A 25,615-nucleotide genomic window follows, 5' to 3' on the forward strand; every position below is an offset into this window, starting at 1 on the left:
TCCCTCATTCACAGGAAATTTGTTCACAACAGATATTCCCAGAACCAAAGACACAGACAAAATATCCAAATAAATTCTTAAGTTCTTAACAGAATTGTAGGGCTGAATAAGTGAAAGATCTTGCAGGCTTTTCTAATATTAAACAGTCAGTTCTATGGTTGAGTTATAATTGTTTTTAATGTGTTACATTACATTATGTTATAAATGTTATCTTTGTGTGCAAATATCTAACCAACCCCGTAGCACTTCCTAATTTCAATCAATCACCTCTTTCATCTATTTCTTTTTTCTCTTAAATGTCAACATGATCTCAATGTCTATCAGTATCTTTGGGAGTGCAGTAACACCGTCACAACTGTCTGTAGGAAAATATATCTGCTGGTCTCAAGCCTAAATCGCTTGCATTTAATCTTATCTTTATTTACATATACCAGATCAGTGTCAAGTCATAGAGTCATTGAGAGGTATACTGGAAACAGCCTATTTCTAGGCAGAACTCAGCAAATTGTATGCATTAAACAGGGAAATACACTTAAAAGGGGGAAACCCTCAAGACTTAATCCAAAATGTTAAAAAGTTACAGATTTAAATCTACGTTTTTGTGATCAGAATTAACATGTGAATTGATGCTTGGAAACTGTGCAATGATACAGTAAGGATGAGATTGGTCATTCAGTATAAAGTGTGGTATTACTTTGCTTCCTTGTTGCCTTTTTTTAAATTCCCATCTTAATTTCTTTTGGGGAGGGTTTAGAGGGGGCAATTCATGTTACAGCTGTCCCCTGCAGTGAAAATGTCATACACGTTTACAAGTGGGAACATACTCAATGCTCCAATCATTGATCCTAGTTGCACTGCTGCTCCACACCACACCAAGGCGCTGTGACTCTCATCACGAAAAATGACTCCAATCATCACCTTGACATATGACAAGGTGCCAGAAAACAAAATCCACGAAAGAACCTGCATGATTAGGAAAGAAACAAGTTGTCAAATAAAGGCACAATAGTTCAAACAGCTTAATAAGATGATGGCCATATTTATTCATTCAACAACATGACGTTGACTTGGTACCCAAAACAGGAATTGTATTTATGTAGCACCTTTCACAACGATGGAATTTCCCAAAGTGCTTTGCAACCACTGAAACAGAGGTGGAGGTGCCACAATCACAGTCTCTCAGGGAGACAGCCATAGGATCATTAGACGTAGGAGCAGAATTAGACCATTTAGAGTCATAGAGTCATAGAGATGTACAGCACGGAAACAGATCCTTTGGTCCAACTTGTCTATGCCAACCAAGTATCCTAAACTAATCTAGTCCCATTTGCCAGCACTTGGCCCATGTCCCTCTAAACCATTCCTCATCATACACCCATCCAAATGCCTTTTAAATATTGTAATTGTACCAGCCTCCACCACTTCCTCTGGCTGCTCATTCCGTACACGTACCACTCTCTGCATGAAAGAGTTGCTCCCTAGGTCCCTTTTAAATTTTTCCCCTCTCACACTGAACCTATGGCCTCTAGTTCTGGACAACCCCACCCCAGGGAAAAGACCTTGTCTATTTATCCTATCCATGCCCCCCATGATTTTATAAACCTCTATAAGGTCACCCTTCAGCCTCCGACACTCCAGGGAAAACAGTCCCAGCCTATTCAGCCTCTCCCTGTAGATCAAACTCTCCAACTCTGGCAACATCCTTGTAAATCTTTTCTGAACCCTTTCAAGTTTCACAACATCCTTCCTATAACAGGGAGACCAGAATTGCACACAGTATTTCAAAAGTGTCCTAACCATAGAGTCTGCTCCAACATTCAATCTTGGCTGATATATTTCTCAATCCCATTCTCCTGCTTTCTTCCCATAACCCTTGATCTGCTTACCAATCAAGAACTGCAATATTCACTTTCTCCAAGACCCTATCTATAGCTGTCTTAAAATACCTCAATGAGTTGGCCTCCCCAGCCCTCTGCAGTAATGAGTTCCCCAAATTTCTCACTCTCTGGCTGAAGAAATTCCTCCTCATCTCAGTTTGAAAGGGTTGTCCCTTCACTCTGAGGCTGAGTTCACATGGGTTCTCATCTCTCCTAATAATGGAGACATCTTCTCCATGTCCAGGCCTCTCAGTATTCTATAAGTTTCAATCAGATTCCCCCAAATCTTTCTAAACTCCATTGAGTACAGACCCAGAGTCTTCAACTACTCCTCATAGGACAAGCCTTTTATTCCCGGGATCATTCTTGTAAACTTCCTTTGGACCCCCTTCAATGCCAGCACTTCTTTCTGTAGATGTGGGTCCCAAAGCTGCTCACAATCCTCTATCCATGCCATTATCTTGCCCCTAACGCCATGGGCTCTTATGCCTTTCTTAGAGCTTTGTTTTATGATTTTTTTTAATTGTCATGTTTGACAGAGCATAGCCATAAATTCTGATGGTGCAGCAGCACTCCCTCACTGTTATATTGGAGTGTCAGCCTGGATTTGGCACTCAGATCTCTGGAATGGGACATGAACCTGTGACGTTCTGCCTCTAACAGCTCATTGTGTTGGGGCATTTCCCACTTTGATCTTTACAGCAGTTGTTGGAGTGAGCAAGGTATAAATGATGATTCAGGAGCTGATTTCGGTGGGTGGGTTGAGCCTGCGGCAAGGGGCAAAGTTGAGAACCTTCATGGTGACCTTAGCAAGTGCCGGAACCGAGGCTGTACTCTTGGTGTCACAGGGCATTGCAAACCAGCTATCCAGCCAACTGAGCTAACTGACCTCCAGTTCCTTGAGTACCGTTGAAGTTAGGGATTGCTGAAAAACAGGAAATGCAGTGGGCAATTTCCACATAGCAGGCTCCCAAAGACAGTAACATGATAGCGATCAGGTGATCTGTTATGAGTAATGTTAGCATAACCAAAGTTGTATTTCACTGATATCAATGAAATTTTCTGAAATTGCTCAACTCTCATCTGGGTGGCACAGTGGCACAGTGCACTGCTGCCTCGCAGCGCCAGAGACCCGGGTTCAAGTCCCGCCTCAGGCGACTGACTGTGTGGAGTTTGCACATTCTCCCTGTGTCTGCGTGGGTTTCCTCCCACAGTCCAAAAATGTGCAGGTCGGGCGAATTGGCCATGCTAAATTGCCCATAGTGTTAGGAGAAGCGATAAATGTAGGGGAATGGGTCTGGGTGGGTTGCGCTTCGGAGGGTCAGTGTGGACTTGTTGGGCCGAAGGGCCTGTTTCCACACTGTAAGTAATCTAATCTGGTCACCTCGTCTCTTCCATATATAGATCCCCTCCAAAGGGGCCAAATCCAATATGTTGGCAGCCAGAGTTGGAGGCCCATACGTTGCTCCATTCCACCAGTTTATGTGATGCCCTTTGACATGCATCATTATTATACTTTGCTCACTCCATCAACAGCTCCAAGTATCAAGGTGAGAAGTGCCCCAACCCAGTGCGCTGTTTATTGTAGGTTCATCTCCCATTCAAGATCCAGGCTGACACTCCAGTATATCAGTGAGGGAGTGCTGCACTGTCAGAACTGATGGCTAGGAGGCCAGCTGCCCTGTCAATCATTGCAATGAAACAAAAAATTCATAAAACAAAGCTCTAAGAAAGCCATAAGAGAATTTTTGCATCAAATGGGAAAATTAGAAGACAGTGGCTGGCTTGAAGAAATTTAACTCATATTAAAAAATGAATATTAAAAAATTAACCTGTACACAACATAGACTCATGAAAATTATGATTATATAATTAGTATTTTATGGCCAGAAGTAATAACTCTTCAAACCACAAAAGTGCTGATGTATAAATGCATTAAGTGAAGACTAATTGGAATAACGTTTTTAAATTGAACAATTGTGGCCACAGGGGACCAGGCTAGTTCTCAACTTCAGAGTGTGTTGATTTAAAAGCTTATTAATCTTGGAAGGCTTGTAACATGGCATCAGGCAATTTTTTTTTATATATAAAAAGGGAGTGAGAATAGTATTCTCCCAGCACCTCCACTTAAAGAAGCATTAACTGATTAAGCACAAAAGCATTTCAACTCACTGTATCTATGTTGGCCATTTGCAAGATCCACCAGCTAGTTCCATTTGTTTCACCTCTCCCATCAGGCCTACAATTTTCCTGTTTTTAAATATTTATCAAATTCCCTTTTGAAAGTTAAGATTGAATCTGCTGCTCGGATCCTTTTAGGCGGCTCATTCCAGATCGTCACAACTTGCTGTGTCTAAACTTTCTCCCATTCCACCCTCCCCCCAAACCCACAACTCTATTCTTTAGGAAGTAACCTTAAACCTCTCTCACCTTCCACATCTTTTCAGATATTCGACCAAAGCTTCATGATTGTGAACGACTTTGTTAAATCTTACGTTCATCTTCTCTGCTCTAGGAAGATTTGTGCACATCAAAGTCTCCTTCCACCTTCAGGAACACAGGACCAGGAGTATCTAAGTACGAAAGTGAAGACTCCAGATGCTGGAGATCAGATTCAAGATTAGAGTGGTGCTGGAAAGGCACAGCAGGTCAGGCAGCATCCGAGGAGCAGGAGAATCAACATTTCAGGCAGGAGCTCTTCATCAGGAATCATCCTGATGAAGGACACCTGCTCAAAACATTGATTTTCCTGCTCCTTGGATGCTGCCTGACCTGCTGTACTTTTCCAGCACCACTCTAATCTTGACCCAGGAGTATCTAAGTCAGCTCCCAAGTCTGTTCTGCCATTTAATAAGAAATTAGATGATGTGCAACTTGCCTAACCTTCTCCATCCCATTAATATCCTTGACACTCAAAATTTTTCTTAACAGTGCTTCTCCTGCTTCTTACAGGACAACATGCCAATCGTCAATCTTTGCTTGAAGAAGTGGTTCCTCACTGACTCCTCCATGGCCTGGCTCTACATTAAGGTTATGTCTCCTTGTCCTTGTCATCTCCACTAGACAGAAACATTTCTTTCTGTCTGTCCTGTCAATTCCTTCCATAAAAAACACAAAAGAAATTTCAGAGAACCTTGCCTGAAACATTAGTGAACCAGACGGATTTTTGTGATAACAACTGGTGGTTATATAGCCATCACGAGACCAACTTTTTAATAAAAGTCAAGTATGCCTCAGTGGGATTTGAACCCAAGTCCTCAAAACATCCATGTTGGGTTTACTGGATTGCGAGATACCACTTTTGCTACAGCATCCCCAGTTCCACTTAATCACTCCTCTAAACTCTAGAGTCTATAGACTCAGTCCCCTCAATCTACCTCATACATCAATCCTGTCATCCCAAGGATCAGTCCACTGTGCCTTCATTGCACTCCATCGCTAGCAAATATTTTCTTCCTTCAGTAAGGAGATCAAAACTGTACCCAGTACTCCAGATGCTGTCTAACCAAGGTGTCTTATAATTGCAGCAAGATGTCCTTATGCCTGTTTTCAAATCGTCTTTTGGTAAAAGCCAACATGTTGTTTGCCATAACTGTACACAATGCTCCAGGTGCTTTTAAGCAAGACATCTTTTACTCCATTTGAGATAAAGGCCAATGTACCACTTGCCTCCCAAATGACTTGCCACACCTGATGTTAGCCTTTAGTGACTCATAAACAAGAACACTCAGATCCTTTTGGAGAGCATCAGTTCCTCACATCTCATCATTTAGAGTATGTCCTGCATTTCTGTACTTCTGACCAATTGACATTTCCATGAGCTTTAATTTTCACCGACAGTCATTTATCTGGAACCATATCTGAAAGTCCACATAAACTGCATCCATAAACAATCCTTGGTCCACCACTTTAGTTACATGGTCAAAAGAATCAAGCCTTGAATCTATTTGCCTGGATTGTCAGGGATATTCTGCCTCGACGTCAAGTATTTGTTCAATGCTGCCATTTCTTTACTTCCATATGAGCCAGATCTATCTCAAAGGTCCCTTTAAATTCTATTTATTAACACTGTAATGGTAGAACTTTGTGTACGTCTTGACACCCCACAAACATTTCTTTCCATCTTCCCTTTTATAAAATCTATGCCTCCAAGGGATGTGGACATTGCTGGCTGGGTCAATAACTGTTACCAATCCCGAACCCTAAATAGATTCAAAGCTTGATTCTTTTGAGAGTGTAACTAAAGTTTATGGATGCAGTTTATGTGGACTTTCAGATATGGTTCCAGATAAATGACTACCAGCGAAAAACCACCTCAACCTTGAACATATACAATTATCCGGCCTGCACTACTCTCTGTGGGAGAGAATTCAAAATGGAGAGAAGAAATTCCTCCTCATTTCTGTCTTAAATGGGAGATTCCTTATTTTGGCCCTGCATCCATAGTGTTAGATTCCCCCACAAGAGGTGACATCCTCTGCCCTGTCCAAAAACCCTCAGAATCTTATATGCTTCATTACAATCTCCTATTATTCTAAATACTTAACCTACTTAACCCACTTTTCTCATAAGATGAGCCCCTTCATCCTCGGGTTCATGTTGGTGAATCTTTTCTGAACTGCTTCCAATGCACTTAAGTCCCTCATCTTCATGTGGCCAATATTAATACTTCACCTTTTGCAAAAAAAGGCTGCCTCATTTCCTGTATTGAAACAATAACACATCAAGGAATCCTTCATTGATTGTATAGTACTTTGGACTGTCCTGAGATCTTGGGGGAGGCTTTATGAATGCAAATTAGTTACTTTTGTTCTTCTGCAGCTGGACCTACATTTGACCACAGTCCTGAAAGAAATGAATGCATTACAGTATTTGAACAGTAAATAAATAGTTAGCTGTGCTGACTAGGCTCATTATGCTGATGCACATATTTGCCAGTAATGCTCAGAGAGATTCCAAAACAATTAATTCACAATGTAAATACAGGTCAAATCTCTCAACCTACAGCCCACAGGAATTTAGCAAACAGTGGGAGCTTTTAGGTTTCTCGTAGTCACCTGACAATGCACAGGAATTATGAGTGAGTAGGAGAGAACAGAAACAGAGCAGGGATTTAATGGGAAGGAAGGACTCTGAAAAATTGTTAGCATGCGGCAGCAATTAAAAATATTTGTTAGATTTGGATCCCCCACAGGGATTAATTCATACACGTATTGGGTTGAAGCTCCACCCAGTGATTAGGAAACCAGTGAGAAGCCCATATCATTTCCATTGGATCAAATAGTCTTTATTAATCCCCCAAAAACATAACAAATGTAACATTTTGGAAAGTTAAACCAAGGTAGGAGTTTCATGGTGAATGGTAGGGCCATAAGGAGTGTAGTGGAACAGAGGGACCTTGGAGTTCAGGTGCACGGTTCTCTGAAAGTGGAGTCCCACGTAGACAGGGCAGTGACGAAGGCTTTTGGCACACTGGCCTTCATCAGTCAGGGCACTGAGTGTAGAAGTTGGAAAGATATGTTGCAAAGATATATCTTTGGGGCGGCACGGTGGCACAGTGGTTAGCACTTCTGCCTCACAGCGCCAGAGACCGGGGTTCAATTCCCACCTCAGGTGACTGACTGTGTGGAGTTTGCACATTCTCCCTGTGTCTGCGTGGGTTTCCTCCGGGTGCTCCGGTTTCCTCCCACAGTCCAAAGATGTGCCGGTCAGGTGAATTGGCCATGCTAAATTGCCCATAGTGTTAGGTAAGGGGTAAATGTAGAGGTATGGGTGGGTTGCACCTCGGCAGGGCGGTGTGGACTTGTTGGGCCGAAGGGCCTGTTTCCACACTGTAAGTAATCTAATCTAGTAGTATAGGACATTGGTGAGGCCGCACATGGAGTATTGTGTTTAGATTTGGTCATCTTGTTGCAGGAGGATGCTATTAAACTGGAAAGAGTGCATGAGAAATTTACAAGAATGTTGCCAGGACTTAACAGTCTGACTTATAGGGAGAGGTTGGACAAGCTAGGACTTTTTTCTTTAGAGTGTAGGAGACTGAGGGGAGTTCTTGTGGAAGTGTATCAGATCATGAGAAGCATGGAGAGGGTGAATGTGCTCAGTCCTTTTCCCAGGGTTGGGGAATCAAGGAATAGAGGGCATCAATATAAGGTTAGAGGGGAAAGAATAAACAGGAACCTGAGGGGCAACATTTTTACACAGATGGTGGTACGCATATGGAATGAGCTGCCAGCGGAAGTGGTTGAGGCGAGTACATTAACAACATTTAAAAGGCATTTGGACAAATACATGAATAGGAAACATTTAGAAGGATATGGGCGAAGTGCAGGGAAGTGGGGTTAATGTTGATGGATATTTTGGTTGGCATGGACCAGTTTGGGCCAAAGGGCCTGTCTCTGTGCTTTAACACTCTGACTCTATGCAGCTAAAACATTCGACACTCAGTCACAAAATTCCACTGTAAACGTTTTTACGTAGTCAGCAGGAAAGCGGCTCTACAAAGAGAGGGTTAAATGAAATAGTTGCCTTAGCTCCGTATTTTAAAACTGAATGAGGACAAGACCATTGTACAAGTTAAAGGAAATGGAACTAGGAGGAAAATGCTAAGGTGAGTGATTAAGTTGGGGTTAGTTTAGATGGCTGGGTTGTAATGCAAAGTGACACCAATGGAACAGATTCAATTCCTAACCTGGCTGAGGTCACCATGAAGATCCTGCCTTCTCAGCGTTGTCCCTCACTAGAGGCACAGTGACCCTGAGGTTCAACTCATCACCAGTCATCGCTCTCTCATGAGCAAGCCATTTTCTGGGGCTATGACATCCCTACCTCAGAACTCTTTCTTGCCTTGACTAGTATTATTTTGAAATAAGATTATAGGCTCCTTTGAGAAAACCCTTAAGTTCACAACGTTATTTCCAAATGCCTCCAAGTTGCCTGAGGGGGAATACAGAAATCCAATTGAGATATTCCTGAGAGTCAACACTTGGAAGTTTTCCATTTGCCAACAATGACATCTTTTGCTCTGATAAAGAAAAATTTGCTAAACAATCTATTGAATTAAGGAGACATGCATGGTAACATAGTTATGCTGCCATTGGGAATTGTGAAGGTAACTCTAACGATGAGAATCACATGACCTAATATTCCATTTTCTGACAGCACGTATTCTGTACTCACAATCAAGATGGCTCCAACCTCAGAGTGTTGTAACAGAGGACATGGGCTCAGAGCAGCCATTGCCATGTTATAGGCACCAAACACTGTGCCGACCAGAGACAGGAATCCCAGCAGCAGCAAGGATCTGAAACATTATTGGGAGGAAAAAAATTTAATCAGCTTGAAGTTTATCCACTTTTCATTCCCCAACCAAATGCTGCTTCAAATCTAATAATTGCACACGGCAGACTACTTTGGAAAATTATTGCTCAAGGTGTCACTGGCAAAGCCAGAACATTTTACTCATCATTAATTGCCCTGAGATGAAGAGAAATCCTTTTGAGGTACTGCAGTCTATCTGCTGGGGATGCACATGTTGCCGTTGAGTTGAAAATTCCAGAATTTTGACCCATCCATAAGTCATGTTCTGACTTATAGTTCTGATTGGATATGAATCTCGAACTTTCTTAGGTATCTGGACCACATGGACTGCAGCAGTTCACAAAGGCATCTCACCACCATCCCTTGCTATGCCAGGAACACCCACATCCCATGAATGAACTTTTTTAAAGAATGACTCAACCTTTGGATGTACAAGTTACATTTGATGAATGAAACATGTTTATTTTGTATGTATGTTACAGAGTTGTAGAGTCATATAGCATGGAAACAGACCATTCAGTCCAACTCATCCATGCCGATCAGGTATCTTAAAGTGAACTGGTCCCATTCGCCTGCATTTGGCTCATATCCCTCCAAACCTTTCCTATTCATATACCTGTCCAAATGTCTTTTAAATGTTGTAATTGTGCCTGCCTCCTCTGGCAGCTCATTCCGCACCCACACCACCCTCTTTATTTTGTCATTTCAATATTATCTGACCATGGAATTTAATGGTCATCCCCAGGGTCAAGCTGGGCGATGATGTGCATATGCCAACATTGGGGCATGGGGGCAGCCTGCCCAACTTTGAGCCACTTAAGACATGGTGGACAATTAGTGGCTGCGTGATAAATTCAGCAGATGAAACCTGTGGATGGGATTCCTTCTTGTCTGGGCATCCAATAGAGATCCTCCCCATGGTTCACTATTCCCTTCCCCAAGTTCCTCTGTATCTTTTCCCAATCAGGGTCATGATCACTCCTGTTGTAATTTACAACAAAAAGATTGAATATACAACTAGGAATGTCTTGCTACAGTCGTATACAGCATTAGTGAGATGGCATCTAGATGCTGGGTACAGTTTTGGGCAGTTTATTTGAGAACAGATATTATTTTAGAAAAGTTCAGTGAAGGTTCATTCAGCTGAAATCTGAGTGGACAGAGCATTGTCTTAAGAGGAAATATTGGGCAGGTTGAACCTGTGTCAAATGGAGGTTAGAAGAATGAGAGGTGACCTTATTGAAACTGATAAGACCCTGAGGGGACTTGACAGAGTGGATGCTTAAAGGATGTTTCCTCTTGGAGAAGATACAAGAACTAGAGGACATAAATTTAAGGTGAAGGGTGGAAGGTATAGGGGAGATGTCAGGGGTGGGTTCTTTACCCAGAGAGTGGTGGGGGCATGGAATGCGCTGCCCATGGGAGTGGTAGAGTCAGAATCATTGGCGACCTTTAAGCGGCATTTGGATAGGTACATGGATGGGTGCTTAATCTAGGTTAGAAGTTCGGCACAACATCATGGGCCGAAGGGCCTGTTCTGTGCTGTATTGTTCTATGTTCTATGTTCTATGTTCTAGAGGACACAGTTTAAAAACAACGGGTGTCTCTTTGAAGATGGAGATGAGGAACGCTCTCAGGGTGGAACTCCCTTCCCACAACAGCAATGGAGTCAGTGTTATTGAATATTTCTAATACAGACGTAGACAGGTTCATGACTAACAAGGGAATTAAAGGGCATCGGGTCTCGAGAAAAGTGGAGTTGAGGTCACAATCAGATCAGCAACGATCCTGTCAAATAGAGCAACAGGCTTGAGCAACCAATTGGCTCACTCTTGTTCCTACTTCATGTTTGCACATTCAAAAGTAAACCATTGCCCAATGATCTGGATGTCCAATATTTTGTCAAACATTAGCGTGAGGCATTAATCATACCCAAGATGAAGAACTGAAAAACAACTCGTAAGACAAGTTGTAAACCTCCCAGCAATTTTTCACATAGAATATTTGAATCAATACAATATTGTTTCATTGTAAGGTCTATTTTTTTTTTCCTTGCCTTTCTCATACAATGAGAATGAGAGATAACTTTTCCAGCTAGAACCCATATAAAAACCAACTGTCCCTGGTCTATTTTGACTGATTATTACATTTTGTTAAATAAATTCAGCTTCACTCCCCTAGTCTCAGAGTTCCCTAGGAGAAAGGGAGACGGAGATCAAAAAGAAAGGAAGAGAGAAAGAATAAAAAGGCAGATGGGGAAAGAGAGACAGAGAAAGAGAGAAAAAATGAAGGTTCTGATGCTCCCTTCTCTCTATGTACTGAGATTTGGTCGACTGAGCTTTGAATCAAAGTTAATATCCTGAATGTAAAAAAAAAGTCCCTTGGCATGAAAGCCTAAGGCACCTATTTCTGCTTCTGTGTGCATAGAAGGCTTGGGGTATGATGACCTTCCATAATAAACACTCCTTCTGCCAAGCTCAACATGTTGTTTATCACACATTTCTCATTAGGATTGTTTGTTGGCACACCAGCCAAGAAAGTTCTATAGAGAGTATCGATTGCAAATTCTTTTGGTACAGTAGCCATTGTAGATAGACATGTATATGCCCAGCAGACAATCTATTCACTAAACTTGATTCAGCTCCCTTAGTAGTATCACCAATTGGCTCAGTCTCTGGCTTGATCACTTGAGAGGTTCAGAGAGAAATTTTGCAGAGTTCCAGTTTCCCTTCTAGCCTCTAGTTTTTCTTTTCTCTCTTTTTTTCTTTTGCTCTTCCGCAAAGCAGTGCATTGGGTGGAGGGAGCATGAAGTAATTAAGAATTTAGATGTAACACAGAAGGGTGGCCTATTAAGGTATTTACAAATGTGAAAAGATATAATAGGACAGATGCAAAGAAGATATTTCCACTCGTCTATCTAGTGGCATGTAATTTTGTGGTTGCGTAACAGTGAGGTCACTGGCCAAGAAGCCCAGAACCTCAGGTTAATGTTAGAGACATGGTTTCACCGCAGCAAATGGTGAAATTACAATTAAGCAAAACATTGAAATTACAAACCAGTCTAAAGGCATCCATGTAACTACTATCCGTTCTTGTCTAAACTCATCTGGTTAACTAATGCTCTTAAGGGAAGTAAATCTGCCATCCTTACCCAGTCCGGCCTACATGTGATTTTTTTTAATATAAATTGGTTCAGAGAGTGTAGGCAGCACTGGCCAGCATTTATTACCCATTCCTAAATTCCCAAAAGGCAACCACATTGTCATGGGTGTGGAGACCTAACCAGGTAAGGATGGCAGATTCCTTCCCTAAAGGACATTAGTGAACCAAATGAGTTTTTGCAACAATCAATAATGATTACATGGTCTTCAGTATTCAAATTCACCACCTGCTATATTGGGATTCAGAAACACATCCACAGAATATTAACCTGGAATTACTTGCCCAGTGATATTAGCACTAACATCCACTGAAGTCAGACTCTCTGGGCAATTAGAAATGGAAAGTTAAAAAAAGGGCCTAACCAGCAATGCCTACATCCCATAAATATATAGAGGAAAAAAAACTACCAGGCTTGCTGCCCATCAGTGTCATTTGTACCTAAGATGACTGGGACATTCCAGATCCTTCTATGAAAGCATTCCTGCCATTGACCAGCCTAATAGTTAACAAGCTAGAGGAGGGTGGGGGTGGGGATTCTCCCCACCCCCACCCTCCTCTAGCTTATCTCTCCTCACTTCAGGCTCACTGCCTTTTGCCCGAAACGTCGATTTCGCTGCTCGTTGGATGCTGCCTGAACTACTGTGCTCTTCCAGCACCACTAATCCAGTATTTGGTTTCCAGCATCTGCAGTCATTGTTTTTACCTAATAGTTAACAACCCTGCTCATTCAGAGTGGACAATTTACTTTTACAACTTTTATCTGCTGCATTCATGCAGCCACCTTTCTGACTTTATTTGACTCCTCCACACAACCTGCAACCACCACAAGAGGTAAGCCACTATGCTGGTAGAGAGCACCATGAATGGGTGTCAGCAGATGCATCCCTTATTCAGATGTTTGTACGGACAGGGTGAAGATAATTGAATTAGGGATGCCGAACTAAGAAGAAGCAGTATATCATTTGCCCCTTCAAAGCTGCTCCACCATTCAATAAGTTCATAACTGATCAGGTTGTGGTCTCAGCTCAATTTTAACTGGGAAATAGTTTTAAGGGAGCATGGGAAACGTGAGGCTTCTGACATAGAAACACCCCCATGTCCAGTAATCAGTCAAAGCAGTAGTTCATCGAGGTGGACTCCATCTTAATGTAATTCAACCAGGAACTGCCTCAAGATCTTTTAATATGTTAAATGTGCTACATAAATACAAGTTGTTGTTGCTTGTTCTGAAGAAAGGTCACTGGACCTGAAACATTAATTCTGCTTTCTCTCCATAGATACTGCCAGACCTGCTGAGTTTCTCAAGCAATTTTTGTTGGGGTTTTTTTCTCTCTCATTGCTAGTGGTTGTTAATTGAACTTTTTAAACCTCTTTCACCCTGTGATAACGGATTTTCCCACCAGGGTTAGGGCCTGGCTCTAGGATGTATGTATTCAAAAGAGTAAAAGCAAATGAAAAGTGGAATTGACACCGAGAAGGCAATGGAAAAGCAAGCAAGAGAGATTAAACTAATAGACCGAAGGTGACACAAGGAAATTCTTTCAACAAACTTGTATTAACTGTTTGCATGATTCCTGATTTCATGCAGACTTGGACACTGAATGTTCTGGGGACATGGTTGTGAATCCTGATGTAGCAGATAGTGAAAGTTGAATTCAATAAAAAGCTAACCTAATGGTGAACATGAAATCATTATATCACACTATGTACCAGTCAATCGCCACAATCTTCCACAAGTTCTGAACTGCTGGTTATGCATTGCTATTTTCAAATAATATCAATAAGCAGAAATGTATTTAGTTCTCTGCTTGATTTTAATTTGAGTTTTCATTCTTAAATTTAAACTGGCATTTGTGTTGGAAAAATGAAACTCTGGTCTCAGAGTTGCTACACTGTCCATGCTGCTGACTTGACACTAGTTTCTGATTCCCAACAGGATAAGGGAAGCAGATGGCCATTACCCAGTAATGTTCAGTAATAGAAGGGTTGTATCTTTCAAAAGTTCTTGCTATGCTTCATTTTCTTTGTGCCTTTTCCAATCTAGGAATGCACAGATGTAATGTGCAGCAGGTGTACAAGCTTATGCCAACACAGTAAAAAGTATGCAAACTGTGCCATGATTTCAGAAGATATTTCTGCCTCTCTGTTAAACACTATGACATCCACATTGACATTGATAAGAGCTTCACAAGTAGCAATTCTCATCCATTACTCATAAGTGCACAGTTCTCTCAGTCATAAATCAAAGAATAAGATGAATATATCATTGGCAGGATTCCACAAGCCTAATGTCCTTTGTTGCTACCAAGGTTACCATGATATAGATTTGGCAACTTGTGTAAATTATATCAGGCGGAATAATCTCGTTTTTAAAATCCATTTCTAGAATGTGAGTGTCACTGGCAAGACCAAGGTTTGTAGCCCAACCCTAATTATTTTTGAGAAGATGTGGAGGTGCAGGTGTTGGACTGGGGTGAACAAAGTTAAAAATCACACAACACCAGGTGAATAGTGACCTGATGAAGGAGCAGCACTCTGAAAGCTGGTCCTTCCAAAAAACCCTGTTGGACTATAACCTGGTGTTGTGTGATTTTTAACTTTGAGATGAGCCACCTTTTCGAACGGCTGCAATCAGTGGGGTGGCCTATCTCCCATCTTCACTTTCACCTCAACTCATTGCTAATGAAGGCCTTACCCGTGGTTTTGTTACCTCTAGCCTCAGCTATTCCACTGCACTGTTGGTTAACCTCCCAGTTTCCATGGTGAATAAGCGGCAACTCTAGGGCACTCTACCAAAACTCTGACCCACAAACCTGAACTCGTGCCAAGTGCTGTTCATCTATTGACCATACCTTTACTGACCTACATTTGTACTTGGTCTAAACATGCATCCATTTTAAAATTCTCAAGTCATTCTGTGGTCTCACCCAACCTTCTCCAGGCCTGCAGGACTCCAGGATTTCAGCATTCCTCCAATTCTGTTAACACTGTGACCTAACATTTGCAGACTACCTTCAGTAATCCAAACCCTCAGTTGCCCCAAAATCTATTGTTATGATCTTTTACCTCTTCTTTACACTGTTCTTAAAGCTTTCTCTTCCATGCAACTCCAATTACTTGTTCCAGTATCACTGTACTTGGCTTGATTTCAGTTCTTGCCTGATCTTGCCTCTTTGAAATGCATTGGAATATTCTTCCATTTTAAAAGTTCTATCAATTGCAAGTTTTTGGAGAAACAGTCCATTTGACCACAATTTAAATTAGATTTCAGTTTCTACACAATGCATTATGTCTTATCTCTTCTCTGCACTTTTAACATTTCAATGCTGAAGAGGAAACAAAATTCTTTTGTTGCTTATTTTGAAAATCAATAAACAAATAAAGAGCAAACTTGTGACCTTTATTTGTCTCGAAGCCAAAGCATAAATTCCAACTATTTTGAGTCTGGCTCAATTTATAGAACATAGAACATTACAGCACAGTACAGGCCCTTTGGCCCTCGATGTTGCGCCGCCCTGTCATACTAATCTGAAGCCCATCCCACCTACACTATTCCATGTACGTCCATATGCCTGTCCAACTTAAACTTGGCGAATCTACTACCATTGCAGGCATTACCCTTACTACTCTCTGAGTAAAGAAACTACCTCTGACATCTGTCTTATACTTATCTCCCCTCCTTTAAAGTTGTGTCCCCTTGTGTTTGCCGTTCCCGTACTTGGAAAAGGGCTGTCCCTTTCCACCCTATCTAACCCTCTGATTATCTTGTATGTCTCTATTAAGTCACCTCTCAACCTTCTTCTCTCTAACGAGAACAGCCTCAAGGCCCTCAGCCTTTTCTCATAAGACATTCTTTTCATACCAGGCAACATCCTAGTAAGTCTCCCCTGCACCCTTTCCAAAGCTTCCACATCCTTCTTATAATGCGGTGACCAGAACTGTACACAATACTCCAAGTGTGGCCGTACCAGAGCTTTGTACAGCTGCAGCATAACCTCCTGGTTCCGGAACTCAATCCCTCTATTAATAAAGGCCAAAACACTGTATGCCTTCTTAACAATCCTGTCAATCTGGGTGGCAATTTTCAGGGATCTGTGTACATGGACACCGAGATCTCTCTGCTCATCTGCACTCCCAAGAATCTTACCATTAGCCCAGTACTTTGCATTCCGATTACTCCGTCCGAAGTGTATCACCTCACACTTGTCCACATTAAACTCCATTTGCCACATCTCAGCCCAGCTCTGCATCCTATCTATGTCTCTCTGCAACCTACTACATCCTTCGTCACTACCCACAACTCCACAACTCCACCGACCTTAGTGTTATCCGCAAATTTACTAACCCACCCTTCTAAGCCATTATCCAGGTCATTTATAAAAATGACGAACAGCAGTGGATCCAGCACCGACCCTTGTGGTACGCCGCTAGTAACTGGACACCAAGATGAACATGATCCATCAACTACAACCCTCTGTTTTCTTTCAGCAAGCCACTTACTGATCCAAACTGCTATGTCTCCCACAATCCTATTCCTCCACATTTTGTATAATAGCCTACTGTGGGGAACCTTATTGAACACCTTGCTGAAATCCATATACACCACATCAACTGGTTTACTCTCATCTACCTGTTTGGTCACTTTGTCAAAAAACTCAGTAAAATTCGTTAGGCACAACCTACCCTTCACAAAACCGTGCTGACTGTCCGTGATCAGATTATTCTTTTCTAGATGGTTATAAACCCCATTTCTTATAACCTTTTCCAACACTTTTCCAACAACTGAAGTGAGACTCACTGGTCTGTAATTACCAGGGTTGTCTCTACTACCCTTTTTGAACAAGGGAACCACATTTGCCATCCTCCAGTCCTCAGGCACTATTCCTGTAGACAATGATGATTTGAAGATCAATGCCAAAGGCTCGGCAATCTCTTCCCTTGCTTCCCAGAGGATCCTAGGATAGATCCCATCTGGCCCAGGGGACTTGTCTATTTTCACACTCTGCAGTATTTCTTCCTTGTGAACCTCAATCTCTTCCAGTCTTGGTGCAAGTATCTCAGTATCTTCCTTGCCAACATTTTAATTTTCTATAGTGAACACTGTTGAAAAATATTTATTTAGTGCTTCCCTTATCTCCTCTGACTCCACACACAACCTCCCACTATTATCCTTGATTGACCCTAATTTAACTCTCGTCATTCTTTCATTCCTGACATACCTATGGAAAGCCTTAGGGTTAACCCTGATCCTATCCGCCAACAACTTCTCATGTCTCCTCCTGGCTCTCCTGAGCTCTCTTTTTAGGTCTTTCCTGACTTCCTTGTAACCCTCAAGCGCCCTAACTGAGTTTTCACATTTTGTCCTAACATAAGCCTTCTTCTTCTTCTTGACCAGGGATTCCACTCCCTTAGTAAACCACAGCTCATGCGTTGTATATCTTCCTCCCTGCCTGACAGGTACATACTTATCTAGGACACACAGGAGCTTTCCCAGGGAAAGCCACAAATGTAATATTTGAGTGAAACCAGGAGTGTGATGGAATATTATCCACTAGCTTGTTACTCTAGATTCTTGTGTATAGTTTGGTGCTGGCTCAGTGATGGAGAGAGAGCAAATGTTTAACATGCTTGGATGGGTGCAGTTCCATCAACAATGAGAAGCTTGACACTATCTTGGACAAAGCAGCACATTTGATCAGTGTCCTAACCATCACCTTCAGCATTCACTCCCTCCACCATAATCACACAATCGCAGCAGTATGCACTATTCACAGCATGCACTATCCAACTGAGGGGTACCCTCCAAGCCATACAACATGCTGATTTGAAACTATGTTACCATCCATTCATCATTGTTGGGTCATAGTCCATGGAGTCTCTTCCTAATCACACTGAGTGCACCCTTGCACCAATACAACTAGCAGGAACACATCTCGCACACAGAGAAGCACCCAGCTCACAAATTGGGCCAAACCGATCATGAGGGCTTAAGATTAGAGTGGTGCTGGAAATGCACAGCAGGTCAGGCAGCATCCGACGAGCAGGAAAATCGACGTTTTGGGCAGGAGCCCTTCATCAGGATTCCTTCACCATTCCTGATGAAGTGCTCCTGCCCGAAACATCGATTTTCCTGCTCCTCAGATGCTGCCTGACCTGCTGTGCATTTCCAGCACCACTCTAATCTTGACTCTAATCTCCAGCATCTGCAGTCCTCACTTTCACCTGATCATGAGGTGTCGGCAGATGTCAGATGTCAGAATGTCCATGGACATGGTGTCCGTGAATCATGCACTGGGCTTGAGTTTGGTCGCACACAACATGGATGTCTTTCAGAAGAAGTGGCGAACAGAATCAGCCAGTACCCACTCTGGGCATGCCTACACCAGAAGGACTGCAGAGGGTCAAGATGGCTACTCACCAGTATCTTCTCAAGGGCAATTAGGGACAAGCAACAAATGCTGGCCCACCCAGTGATGGCCTTATCTCAAGAACAAATTATAAAAACAGTTGGATCTGACATTTCAAATGGTTCAGCAGTACGAACCCATCAAATTATATGGAATATTTGATTAGATTTGTCTATTATTACTAATAAAGCCTCCAATTATATTCCCAAGCAGATATGCATTGATCCATAAACTACACTGCATGGTACCCTAAGGATTCAACAAAGGCAAGTCAGCACTTCTCTTTCAGAATAACGGGTCAATTATTAAACTTCCTGCAAAGCAGAACAATTTATTCTGATTAAAAATGTGCATTTTGCTAGCAGGCAAATTCCATTGCTTGATATTTCTGGCTGACCTAATAGATTATCAAATAAAATTTAAATGTCTGTGTTCAGTGGATATGTTCCACCACATTGTGTTCAACTGTTCAGAATAGAAATGAAGAATGTAGGAACAGGTGGAGGCCATTCAGCCCTTCGAAACTGCTCTGATCAGTTAGGCCATGAGTTAGTTCTATATTCCTTGATACACATATCTGACAAAACTCTGTCTTGAAAACTACAAACATCCCACTAACCATTCATTGATCTTTGACAAAAGAATTACACCTTCTATGGAAAAGGTGCTTCCTGTGTCATGGGCGGCACGGTGGCACAGTGGTTAGCACTGCTGCCTCACAGCGCCAGAGACCCGGGTTCAATTCCCGCCTCAGGCGACTGACTGCATGGAGTTTGCACGTTCGCCCCGTGTCTGCGTGGGTTTCCTCCGGGTGCTCTGGTTTCCTCCCACAGTCCAAAGATGTGCAGGTCAGGTGAATTGGCCATGCTAAATTGCCCGTAGTGTTAGGTAAGGGGTAAATGTCGGGGTATGGGTGGGTTGCGCTTCGGCGGGGTGGTGTGGACTTGTTGGGCTGAAGGGCCTGTTTCCACACTGTAAGTAATCTAATCCCAACAGTATGGAAGCAGGTCATTCAGCCCATCGAATCCACATGAACCCTCTGAAGAGCATCCCACCCAGACTCACCCTCTATTTCCCATGGCTAATCCACCTATCCTGCATATCCCTGGACACTATGGGCAATTTAGCATGGCCAATTCAGCTAACCAGCATATCTTTGGAAACCTGGGCAGACATGGAGTGAATGTGCAAACTCCACACAGACAATCACCCAAGGGTGGAATCGAGTCTGGGTCCCTGCCGCTGTGAGGCAGCAGTGCTAACCACTGAGTCACCTGCTGCCCAAGCTGTATGGTTCAGCTCTACTTTTACGGTAGTGTCTCCTCACTAATTCTTCCACTGATTCTCTGAGTTCTTGCAAGGCAAAACTGTCCTCAACCAAAAGAGTGAATGCTGCAAGGCATTATCAGGAGCCACATGATCATCTGATGAAGGTTGAATTTCCTGCGTTGATTGGCAAAGCATTTCCAAGATGTTTTTTCCCAACTCATTCTAGAATGTTGTCATTTTCTTGTCTTTTCGGCAGATCACATCCTTGGGGAAAGGCTGAGGATCATGCACATTGTAAGCCTCCAGGCTGTCCCATTGTGTGGGACATGCTCATTCGAGTAGAGAGTTTTTATTTGTCTGTCATTGTTTGTAGGATTGTATGGAACTTGTCCATGTAACGTAAACCTTTAAACCTCTATAGCCAGGGTGAGAAGACAGAAAATAAACATGGAGAAATAGATAATACTAAAGTCAGAGAGTCATAGAGATGTACAGCACAGAAACAGACCCTTTGATCTGACTCGTCCATGCTGACCAGATATCCTAAATAAATCTAGTCTCACTTGCCAACATTTGGCCCGTATCCCTTGAAACCGTTCCTATTCATATACCCATCCCAATACCTGTTAAATGTTGTAATTTGCACTGGCCTCCAACACTTCATCAGGCAGTTCATTCCATAGAGGCACCACCATCTGCATGAAAACATTGCCCCTTAGATCCCTTTTAAATCTTTCCCCTCTCACCCTTAACCTATGCTCTCTAGCTTTAGATTCCCCACCCTGAGGAAAAGACCTTGTCTATTTACCCTATCCATGCTCCTCATAATTTTATAAACCACTATAACGTCACCCTTCAGTCTCCGACGCCCCAGGGAGAACAGCCCCGGCCTGTTCAACCTCTCCTTATAGCGCAAACCCTCCAACCCTGGCAACATCTCTGTAAATCTTTTCTGAACCCTTTCCTGTTTCACAACATCCTTCCTATAGGAGGGGGACCAGAATTGTACGCAGTATTCCAAGTCAGATCTGTTCCATGAACTCCACACACATTCTGTACTCAGGGGTGAAATATTGTTTTGGTTTTGTTGCAAGTGAGTAAGACATGCATTTTTTACTGCCATGGAATTACTTGCACTAATTCTAATGCACAGAAAACAGACCTGGTTCATATCCTCATTGTGCTCCTCTCAAGCCTTCTCCTCACTTCACCATGTGATCTTAACAGCACATCTCTCAAAGGGAAGGCTGGTAGGTATTGGGAATGCTGGATGACTAAAGTAATTGAGGTAAAAACAATAACTGCAGATGCTGAAAACCAAATACTGGATTAGTGGTGCTGGAAGAGCACAGCAGCTCAGGCAGCATCCAAGGAGCAGCGAAATCGACGTTTCGGGCGGGCTTTTGCCCGAAACGTTGATTTCGCTGCTCGTTGGATGCAGCCTGAACTGCTGTGCTCTTCCAGCACCACTAATCCAGTATTTGATTTTCAGCATCTGCAGTCATTGTTTTTACCCTAAAGTAATTGAGGGTTTGGTTGAGAAAAAGAAGGAAGCATATGTCAGGTATAGACAGGATAGATCGAGTGAATCCTTAGAAGAGTATAAAGGAAGTAGGAATATACTTAAGAGGGAAATCAGGGGGGCAAAAAGGGGACATGAAATAGCTTTGGCAAATAGAATTAAGGAGAATTAACATGCAAATATATTAAGGACAAAAGGGTAACTAGGGAGAGAATAGGGCCCCTCAAAGATCAGCAAGGTGGCCTGTGTGTGGAGCCACAGAAAATGGGGGAGATACTAAATGAATATTTTGCTTCAGTATTTACTGTGGAAAAGCTTATGGAGGATATAGACTGTAGGGAAATAGATGGTGACATCTTGCAAAGTGTCCAGATTACAGAGGAGGAAGTGCTGGATGTCTTGGAATGGGTAAAGGTGGATAAATCCCCAGGACCTGATCAGGTGTACCCAAGAACTCTGTGGGAAGCTAGAGAAGTGATTGCTGGGCCTCTTACTGAGATATTTGTATCATCAACAGTCACAGGTGAGGTGCCGGAAGACTGGAGGTTGCAAACGTGGTGCCACTGTTTAAGAAGGGGGTAAAGACAAGCCAGGGAACTATAGACCAGTGAGCTTGACCTCGGTGGTGGGCAAGTTGTTGGAGGGAATCCTGAGGAACAGGATGTACATGTATTTGGAAAGACAAGGACTGATTAGGGATAGTCAACATGGCTTTGTGCGTGGGAAATCATGTCTCATAAACTTGATTGAGTTTTTTGAAGAAGCAACAAAGAAGATTGATGAGGGCAGAATGGTAGATGTGATCTATATGGACTTCAATAAGGCGTTTGACAAGGTTCCCTTGGGAGACTGATGAGCAAGGTTAGATCTCATGCAATACAGGGAGAACTAGCCATTTAGATACAGAACTGGCTCAAAGGTAGAAGACAGAGGGTGGTGGTGGAGGGCTGTTTTTCAGACTGGAGGCCCGTGACCAGTGGAGTGCCACAAGGATCGGTGCTGGGCCCTCTACTTTTTGTCATTTACATAAATGATTTGGATGCGAGCATAAGAGGTACAGTTAGTAAGTTTGCAGATGACACCAAAATTGGAGGTGTAGTGGACAGCAAAGAGGGTTACCTCAGATTACAACAGGATCTGGATCAGTTGGGCCAATGGGCTGAGAAGTGGCAGATGGAGTTTAATTCAGATAAATGCAAGGTGCTGCATTTTGGGAAAGCAAATCTTAGCAGGATTTATACACTTAATGGTAAGTTCCTAGGGATTGTTGCTGAACAAAGAGACCTTGGAGTGCAGATTCATAGCTCCTTGAAAGTGGAGTCACAGGTAGATAGGACAGTGAAGAAGGCGTTTTGTATGTTTTCATTTATTGGTCAGAGTATTGAGTACAGGAGTTGGGAGGTCATGTTGCGGCTTGTACAGGACATTGGTTAGGCCACTGTTGGAATATTGCATGCAATTCTGGAGTCCTTCCTATCGGAAAGATGTTGTGAAACTTGAAAGGGTTCAGAAAAGATTTACAAGGATGTTGCCAGGGTTGGAGGATTTGAGCTATAGGGAGAGGCTGAATAGGCTGGAGTTGTTTTCCCTGGAGTGCCAGAGACTGAGGACCATATAGAGATTTACAAAATTATGATGTGCATGGATAGGATAAATAGACAAAGTCTTTTCCCTGGGTTCGGGGAGTCCAGAACTAGAGGGCATAGGTTTAGGGTGAGAGGGGAAAGATATAAAAGAGACCAAAGGGGCAACTTTTTCACGCAGAGGGTGGTACGTGTATGGAATGAGCTGCCAGAGGAAGTGGTGGAGGCTGGTACAATTGCAACATTTAAGAGGCATTTGGATGGGTATATGAATAGGAAGGGTTTGGAGGGATACGGGCCGGGTGCTGGCAGGTGGCACTAGATTAGGTTGGGATATCTGGTCAGCATGGATGGGTTGGACCGAAGGGTCTGTTTCCATGCTGTACATCTCTATGACTCTATGACTCTCTATCCTTTTGTCCCTAACTAGCTGCTCCATAAGTATATCTTCCATACTCACCTCAATGATTCCTTATGGTCACGAGGTTCATTGCGTTACACCTCACAGCAGATGGTTGGTATACCATTAAGGAACACGCTCATGATGGCATGTGATCAGTAAGCTGTGCACAGTCAGGAAGGAGAGATCCCATCCATTGTGAGACATAGCCCAAGTGAATCTGTAGTTTACGGACTTTGGGGGCAGTGTGGGAGTTCAGTGCTGAGGGGCAGAAGAGCTTTGTGCTTACTTTTGTTTTTCTCATAGTTTGTAAGGTCTTTTTTTTTTAACAGGGTAAATTAAAGCCCAGAACGCAGCGTCCAGCACAAAACACTGACACCACAGGTAAACCATAAGATCACTGGTTGGTAATAGCTACTAATTGTAGGTTACTTTCAGATTGAACGTTAATGGGGAAATATTTACAGGCAACAAACTAAAAGTCCAGTATGAAATTTGTAAAAATCAAATTAACAAATAGGTAATTAAAATAGAGATGCCAGCCCAAATGATGTGTCATAATGACATCGTGGGAGCTGGTGGACCCCATTGTGGTTCATAGTGTTTCATATCTGTAGCAAGTGTTGGTTGCTTGAGGAACTCTGGTTCTGAGTTGAGAAGGAATAGAGGCAGAAGACAGGAAATAATAGGCCAATTAGCTTAACCTTGGTCATTGGTAAGATTTTAGCATCTGAATAGGCTGGGGCTATTTCCCTGGAGCATTGGAAGGGTGACCTTATAGAGGTTTATAAAATCATGAGGGGCATGGATAGGATAAATAGTCAAAGTCTTTTTCCTGGGTTGGGGGAGTCCAGAACGAGAGAACATAAATTTAGGGTGAGAGGCGAAGATTTAAAAAGGACCTAAGGGGCAACTTTTTCACGCAAAGGATAATGTGTGTATGGAATGAGCTGTCAGAGGAAGTGGTGGAGGCTGGTACAATGACAACATTTAAAAGATATCTGGATGAATACATGAATAGGAAGAGCTTTGAGGGATATGGGCCAAGTGCTGGCAAATGGCATAAGATTAATTTAGGATATCTGGTCAGCATGGAAAAGTTGGACCGAAGGGTCTGTTTCCATGCTGTACATCTCTATGACTGTATTATTAAGGATGAGATTGTGGAGTACTTGAAAGTGCATGGTAAAATAGGGCTGAGTCAGCATCGTCAACAAGGGCATCGTGCCTGACAAATCTGTTAGATTCCTTTGAGGAAGTAACAATCAAGTTAGAAAAAGGAGAGCCAGGCATGATTAATTTGGATTTCCAGACAGCCTTTGACAAGGTGCCACACAGGAGGCACAAAATTAGATAAGAGCCCATGGTGTCAGGGGCAGGGTAGTTGAATGGATAAAGGATTGACTGACTGGCAGAAGGCAGAGAGCAGGAATAAAGGGATCTTTCTCAGGAAGGCAATGGTGAGTAGTAGAGTTCTGCAGGGGCCACTGTTGGAACCACAACAACTTATGTAATACATTAATGCTCTGGATGAAGAAACTGAGGGCAGACTATTTTCTACATGGGGAAAGGCTTCAGAAATCTGAAGCATAAAGAGATTTGGGAGCCCTAGTTCAGGATTCTCTTCAGGCTAACATGCAGGTTCACTTAGAAGTCAGGAAGGCAAATGCAATGTTGGCAGTCATTTCAAGAGGGCTTGAATACAAGCATAGGGATGTACTGGCAAGGCTGCATAAGGCCCTAAGCAGACTGTATTTGGAACATGGTGAGCAGTTTTGGGCCCTAAGGAAGGATGTGCTATCAATGGAGGAACTAGACAAGAATTACCCCAGGAATGATGGGCTTGTCATATATGGAACAGTTGAGGACTCTGGGTCTGTTCTCAATGGAGTTTAAAAAGCTGAAGGGATTATCTGTGAACCTTACAGAATACTGATGGGCCTGCATTGAGCAGACATTTCCATTAGTATGGAGAGACTAGGACCTGAGGGCACAGCCTCAGAGTGAAGGGATGACCTTTTAGGAATGAGGTGAGGGAGTTTCTTCAGACAGAGGGTGGTGGATACGTGGAACTC

At 42.7% G+C, this 25,615-nt stretch overlaps 1 protein-coding gene across 1 annotated transcript in view; it reads right to left on the minus strand.

Annotated features, from left to right (window-relative positions):
- Positions 1–241: 241 nt before the first annotated feature.
- Positions 242–25,615, minus strand: part of slc52a3-1 (solute carrier family 52 member 3-1) — a 33,929-nt gene continuing 8,555 nt past the window's right edge. Inside the window, exons 3-4 of the mRNA XM_072557004.1 lie at positions 9,057–9,180; positions 242–963 (exon numbers count right to left, since the gene is read on the minus strand). Coding sequence (XP_072413105.1) covers positions 751–963; positions 9,057–9,180 — 337 coding nt within the window. The 3' untranslated portion in view covers positions 242–750. The remainder of the gene's footprint in view (positions 964–9,056; positions 9,181–25,615) is intronic.

Source organism: Chiloscyllium punctatum, chromosome 37, assembly GCF_047496795.1.
Source record: "Chiloscyllium punctatum isolate Juve2018m chromosome 37, sChiPun1.3, whole genome shotgun sequence".
Taxonomy (NCBI): domain Eukaryota; kingdom Metazoa; phylum Chordata; class Chondrichthyes; order Orectolobiformes; family Hemiscylliidae; genus Chiloscyllium; species Chiloscyllium punctatum.